Source organism: Labeo rohita, chromosome 19, assembly GCF_022985175.1.
Source record: "Labeo rohita strain BAU-BD-2019 chromosome 19, IGBB_LRoh.1.0, whole genome shotgun sequence".
Taxonomy (NCBI): Eukaryota; Metazoa; Chordata; class Actinopteri; order Cypriniformes; family Cyprinidae; genus Labeo; species Labeo rohita.
Genome location: NC_066887.1, coordinates 1,068,918 through 1,076,067, shown reverse-complemented (window position 1 = coordinate 1,076,067; position 7,150 = coordinate 1,068,918). Strand labels below are relative to the sequence as shown.

Below are 7,150 nucleotides of genomic sequence, written 5' to 3'. Positions count from 1 at the left end.
AAGTACAGTTGAGCTCAAAAGTCCATCTTTTCACACTGAGGACAACTGTGGGACCCATATGCAACTATTACACAAAGTTCAAATGCTCACTGATGGTCCAGAAAGAAAAACAATGCTTTAAAAGATGGGGGTGTAAACTTTTGAACAGAATGAGGATGTGTACAATTTTCTTATTCTGCCTAAATATCTTTTTTTTTTTTTTTTTTTTTCAGTACTGCCCTTCAGAAGCTACAATTTACACATTTCCCAGAAGACAAAATAAGTTAAATTTACCCTGATCTTCAAATTCAAAAAGTTTTTACCCCCCGGATCTCTTAATGCATCGTATTTCCTTCTGGAGCATCGTGGCAATTTGTGGGACCTGAAGGATTTTCCTGAAGAACAGCGGGCAGTACAGGACAAACAAGGGACTCATGGGACTATCACTACAAAAAAACACACAGCTGTGGATCATTCAGGTAACAAGGTATTAAGAATCAAGTCTATGTAAACATTTGAACAGGGTCATTTTTATAAATTCAGCTATTACTTTCTCTTGTAGACTATATGTAAATGTCTTTTATGTGAAATATCTTATTCAAGTCAGTACTTTGAAAAAAAAATAAAATAACATGCATTTTGTACGATCCCTCCTATTTTGGTAAAATAATTAACATTTGGCAGATTCTACAAGGTGTATGTAAACTTTTGACCTCAAGTGTAAGTAAATAAATAAATAAATAAAGTTTATTTTTGTATTAAAAAACTAAGATGAAGATGAGTACACTGACATGCACTCCATTTGAAAAAAGAAAATATGTTATTACTTTTACTTTATGGCTTAAATTTAGATATTAAATTGATTAAACTGAATCTCCTCTTGAAAATTTTTTTAAACCATTTGAAATTAATGAATAAAGATCTTTTGAAAAGCTTTTTCCTTTTCTTTATCATGAAAACTTATAAAGTACTGTATGCGTCGTTGACCCAGCCCTCAGTAATTGTAGCGATGGTTTGTTGCTGTCATCAGATGTGCTTAACGTCAGATTTGTGTATTTATTCCTTTATCTGCATTTGGGTTGTGCGAGGACAACTTGACTTCTTGTTGAGATTTCTGACTGTAAAATGTATGTCGGTTGACCTTTATGAAATGAAATCTGAGGGGATGTCAGCTTTTGAGAGGACATCTGAAAGGTTTGCTGTCAGAGTGAGTGGCGGTAAGGTAAATAGACTGGGAAAAAAAGAGACAGAGCCCAGAGAAAAGGCTGAAGTGACAGTCTGCTGTTATTATAACCTTCAGTTCATTCACTGTTGATATTCCTCTAGACATGATCATGACTACCTGCATGTCAAGAACGCTGTTGCTGCATTGACTTTACACTGACCCCAGCAATTGTCTGCGTGACCTTTGACCTCCATGTTGACTCACTCATGAAAATGTATTGAATACACTTTACACAGACACCCACACAGCAGTGCAGGGCAATGAAAAGGGTTTCTTTTCCAGTCCCCTTTTAAAGGCATATTAGAGGATCAATCCACAATAAAATCTGACATAATGAGTGTAAGCTGCTAATGTCAGCAGTCAATTGGTATTGGACAGGACTGTCGGGAACCGCAGTGGTGCATTTTGTCACTGTGTCAACACAACAGCATCTGCCCTTATGTTGGAAGTGCTCGTGCAATGCTCCCCCTAGTGGTTCAAGCTGTTATTTAGAATACTGAACATGGTCTTTCTGTATATGGACTTTTCCTCAAGAAACACTCGAAATGCTTTACATTTAAACGGCCTAATACAAATAAAACTTCAAAAACACACCAATCAAGCAAATCAGCTGGAGTCCATTGTGTTGCCATTAATACTTATCTACTTATCCGCCTTTTTCCTGAACGTGGAAGTCTCGTCTGCCTCATAATGGAGATATTTTATTTATTTTCCGGTGTTTCTCGTCAAATTAAAGCACAGGTTAACCCTTCGCACATTTACATTTAGCTACATTTAAAAAGCTTGTTTAATTTAGTAGATCTTTTCACCCAATTGTAACATAGATTTCGTTTGAGACCGGAACATGATATCCTAACTGATAAGCTTTCATAATATTTATAACATAATAATATTTATATTTATAGTTGATATTTCAACACTAAAGCTACATGTAAATATATTTTAATTTAAGATTTAAAGGTTCAGCCCAAAATGAAAATTGTCATAATTCACTCTTATGAACACAAAAGAAGGCATTTTGAAGAATGAGTAACCAGTTGCTGGTAGCCACTAACATCCATAGTTTGTTTATTTTATATGGATTTATTCTGTTTGGTTACCCAGTTTTAGATTTCGTGTGTGTGCGCGTGTGCTAAACAAACTATATTTAAAGACTAATGCAAAAGATAAGTGTATTTTTCAAGGGTGCAGGGAACAGCTCATTATATTACATATAATAAATCTGAAATTCAGTAATAATGTGGAAGTTATTTGTAACATGTTAAAGAAGGTATTGGGGGAGCAAGAGAACACATTCGACACTAGAGGGAGACACAATCCACATTATACCTGCTCTTCTGTGACTATGTGACATTTTGAATGGGTTTTTCAGGTGAGCTTCAAAACGATCCACAGCTTCAGCCTATACAAGATTTAATCATAAGCTTTAAGTAACTTTAACAACATGAATACAGACTTCTCATAAGGCACAAAAAGTTATACTTTGCAAAACAGTTTTTCATACTGTAACACTTGAAAGCCAGAACTAGTTTTAGTACTTCTTTTATTTGGTACAACCGTTAAGTTGACAAGTTAACTATCAAAGATGTCAACAGGTATTGCTAATTTTGCATTTCACATGTAAAGCCCTCTAATACCCAGTCTGAACTTGTACAAAGAACAGTCATGTGCTTAAAGCGAAACACACACAAACAAGCTCCTAACCTCATGAAAAGCGAAAAGCTCAAGAAACAGTTATCAGCATGTTAAGCATATCATACATGAGTCCCTACCAGGTTCAGAAGACAGCTAATATCAGACAGTGAAAAAAGCTGCAGTCTAAATAGCACACAGATAAGTGAAAGAGTCGATGAATGTGTAAAACCACTGCTATATACAAACCAAAAGCTGAATTTGTTTGTTTTCTGAAAATGGACCCATGATGACACCTCACATTTTTTTTCCTCTCATGTGAACTCAAAAAAAAAAAAAAAAAAAAAAAAAAAAAAAAAAAAAAATCAATCTTTGGATATGTAAAAAACCCCATCAGAATCCCTTATAAACCTATACGTTTCAGTTTTCTTCACAGTTGACCTCTTTGTTTTCTTTGTTTTTTCGAACCTCTTCCAGCTTCTTGTCCTAAAATAGAAGCAAAACGTATTATATTTTTTTAGATCACCATAAATTCCATCTATGAAAACACATTGTCATCTTTACCTTCTCTTTGAACTTCTCATTCATGGCTGCCATGATGGCTGAACGGTTTTCTTTGTTGGCTTCCATTTTCTGGTTCAGTTTCTCTTCTGCCATCTTGCTGAAGTTGTTGTTTTCTTCTAGAGCTTTCTGAAGCACCTCCTTTTCATGCTCACGCTTCTCTGCTAAGTGTTTCAGAACCTCCGCTTCATGAGACTAGAGAAAAATGAGGGTTTTTACACAAAAAAATAAATAAATAAATAAACAATCTTTTAGTCATCTATGACTCTTTGGAACTAGGAATATGATCGTCAGATTTAAAAAAAAAAAAAAAAAACCACAAACATAAATTTATTCCATGAAAAGATGGACTAAAACCTAATCTATCTTGCCTTGAATACTGAATAAAATGTCTGTGGAACAAAAAAAAAAAAAAAAAAAAAAAAAAAAAAAAAAAAAAAAAAAAGTAGTATAGAGATGCACCTTGCGTCTCTCTTCTGCAGCCTCTAGTTTTCGCTGGATCTCCTCCAAGGAAAGATCCTTCTTCTTTGGAGGGGAGAGAGGGAACTCACCCTTGGCATCTGGAGTAGGACTCCCAAGGATGACCTCAAAAGCCTGTCCTGAGGCACGCTTGTCCAGCTCCTTAACCTGAATATCTGAAAACAAGCTTTACTTGTTAACTGCAGAATTCATAGATCATCTCTGCCTCATCCGCTACAAATATATCCAGTCACAAGTCTATGTTTTACACATGTAGAAATACAGGTCTTACCACTTGAAGATGCCATTGTTGCAGAAGACTTAAAGGGTCGACGTTTGCCTGAAAACAATAATCAACAATATTAGTGTTCCAGGCAATACTATACATCTTGTTTACTCAATAATATACACATAATCCAGGTCATACTATACGCAATGTCACTTATCTACATCTAAGTGAGAAAATATAATAGATCTCTATGAACTTTAATCTGTATAAATATATGGTACTCTTTAGTTTATTTAATTATATTTTTTAAAATAGCAATCATTTATTTATTTAAATATTTTGTCGATTGACTACGCCTCCTGATGGACTCAACAGGAGGTTTTGTCACCTTCCCCCCAAAAAAAATTGGATCCCCAAACTACAGCCAACAAATTTAAAAAGATGATATTAAGATTACGCCATGTTGTAAATTTAGCGCGCAAAGCTTTGCTACAGCTTCGCGGGGAAAAAAACTGGCGCGTATTCTTCAAAAACACTACACAGCACCCCTCCCCTAAACACTCCACCACCTGCACGTGTGACAACCACAGACTTGGAGAGAAAAAAACAATTCTCTAAACTCTAAAGTTATATGAAGTACGCCATTTTTACGTGTTCCTGCTGTAGAATGAGCCACAATATTGAAATGCATTTTGTGGAGAGACAAAGGCGCTTTTTAATTAGAGACAGAAAGAACCGATCTAAACAAAGGCAGTCAAGCAGCACCGCGTGCACAGCTCCGCCCTGTTCTTACTACATGGCCATGATAACTCATACACACTACAAAAACATTATGCAATCTGACCATTCATGCTGTACTCGAACCTGCAAAGGTCAGCTTTAATGCAGATGCATATTAAGGCACATAAACACGGCGTTCATGCAAAACAATGCATTATGAATGCAACAGCACAGTGGAAAAAAAGCATATGGAAACCAAGCTTTAAACAGGCATTCGGATGCATGAGACAGCGTATAGTATTATAGGTCAAATATCGCCCATAGTAAATATTTTTATCAGATTATACAATTTCTAACGAGGTTTTATTTGAATATTGACTTGAATGTGCCCTCAATTAAGACATAAACCTGTAAAGGCAGATCAGCGGGTAAACCATACGGGTGTTGGATAAACCTGATGCTATGGCAAAAATAAAAACGTTCTGCGTACACTAGAGACAACTTAAAATATTACACGCATGCCATAAAAACATATCTACACTTCAATAGCCCTACGGATGCAGCCGCACTGCACAAATTAACAAAAATCGTGTGCATTCTTAAAAAAATTTATCATAACAATGCAGGCACACCCACCTTCAAATCAGACAAAAAGATCCAGGTTTGATGACAAAGCTCCCGTCGCGCCGTTTTCTCACTTCAACGCAAGTCAAGTTCGCGCATAAAAGGATCGAAATTTATGTCGTCACATGCTGTTCTTGACGCCCATTGGCTGCGCTCAGTGGCTTCCGGATAATGTAGTTCTATTTTAAACAAGAAGCTTAAACAAAACCACGCTGCGAAATAGTTATTGCCATTTTTGCAACTATTGATATTCAGCAGGCAACGTCGGAAAAGAATGTATGTGTTAAAAATAGTTTCTGTTCAAAATAGTCTCTTTTGTTAATGATGAGTTGTTTGAGTAAGATGTATTATGACGGCTCTTGCTTTATTGAGACGACTACGTAACAGCGGGTGATGCTGCTAACTGATGATGGTGGACTATTGTGTAGCCTATCATGTCTACCACAAACTTAACTATGGTAGTGAATAAAACACATGTAAATGGGTGTTTAAACACAGTGCGTGCATAATTATCAGTCAAGTTGATATTCAATTTTTTTTTTTCCCAAGCACTTTTTACCAATTCCGAACCACATCAATCTTAATAACTACTATGTATTAATCATTTATAGGTGATATATAATTGTCCGTGAAAGCTGGAAGTGAAAAGCTCCTTATATTTAGGTGTGCATAATTATTTAGCAGGTTTACAGATAAATTGAACCAAAAAGAGACTGAAAGTCAAAAATTACTAAATGAGAAAGATGCAATACTAATTCAATACTAGAATTTGCAAATTGAACAGCAAAATGCTCATTGGGTCAGCACAGTCAGAAAAAAAGAGAAAAAAAAAGAAAAAACAGATGGAAAAGAAAGGACACATTAACTGCAGAGGAATTAAGAATTTATTTATTTTTTTATGCACACCCGAATATAAGGAGTTTTTTATTTCCAGCCTTCACAGACAATTATACATCACTTATACATGACTAAATACAAAATTATTAGTAGTTATTAAGATTGGTGTGGTTTGGAATTAGTAAAATGTGCTTGAAAAAAAAAAATGATCAGAATATCAACTTCCCTAATAATTATGCACGCACTGTGTATAAGGAGAAGTGTAGATATGTTGAAGTCTGTAAGTTTGTTAGCTGTTTGCCTTTTTTTTTTTTTTTAATATTAAGCCTATACTGTGTTGTGATAAAGTATTTTACTACAGTAGTTCATGTGCAAGTTTAACTTTTCTATGCAGTTTTCCTAATAATGTGGATTAAATATTTTCTGTGTGTGTCTTTATCCTCTGCTCTCATTTTAATTGTTCTAGGAGTTCTCAGTTATAATTGTCCCAATTTTCTTTGTTGTCACTGAGAACGTTTTGCATAAAGAAGATAATTGCAGGCCATGACATTTTACTTTTAAATTATTTATTTATTTATTTTTACTCTGTACCTGTACCTTCAAACCTATGCATTATTAATTAACTTGAGTGGCCATTTTGCTACCAGCAGACAGTGATTTCCATGTCTGGTTAAAGGGATAGTTCACCCAAAAAATGTTGTCATCATTTACCCACCCTCTAGTTGTTTCAAACCTGTATGAGTTTCTATATTCTGCTGAATACAAAAGAAGTTTTCTCTTTTTAATGTTGTTACAAACATTTCAGGCTGCTGATGTAACTGTTGTGTCAGTGTCAGTATGATGAGTCTCATGACAGCAAAAAAAAAAAAAAAAGGTTGTTGTCA

The 7,150-nt window shown here is 35.0% G+C and overlaps 1 protein-coding gene across 1 annotated transcript; it reads right to left on the bottom strand.

Annotated features, from left to right (window-relative positions):
- Nucleotides 1-2,730: 2,730 nt before the first annotated feature.
- stmn1a (stathmin 1a) lies at nt 2,731-5,587 on the bottom strand. Its single transcript, XM_051137297.1, has 5 exons — nt 5,442-5,587; nt 4,149-4,196; nt 3,860-4,032; nt 3,401-3,592; nt 2,731-3,322 (listed from the first exon to the last, which is right to left on the bottom strand). Exons 2-5 carry the CDS (start codon nt 4,162-4,164, stop codon nt 3,257-3,259), a joined length of 447 nt encoding a protein of 148 aa, XP_050993254.1. The 5' UTR covers nt 4,165-4,196; nt 5,442-5,587; the 3' UTR covers nt 2,731-3,256.
- Between the last annotated feature and the right edge of the window lie 1,563 nt (nt 5,588-7,150).

Excerpts from the sequence above, each read along its gene's own strand:
- stmn1a (XM_051137297.1), bottom strand. Across the intron at positions 3,593-3,859 it reads CTGCAGAAGAGAGACGCAAG|TCTCATGAAGCGGAGGTTCT; the intron begins GTGCATCTCTAT and ends ATTTTTCTCTAG. Across the intron at positions 3,323-3,400 it reads ATGAGAAGTTCAAAGAGAAG|GACAAGAAGCTGGAAGAGGT; the intron begins GTAAAGATGACA and ends CTTCTATTTTAG.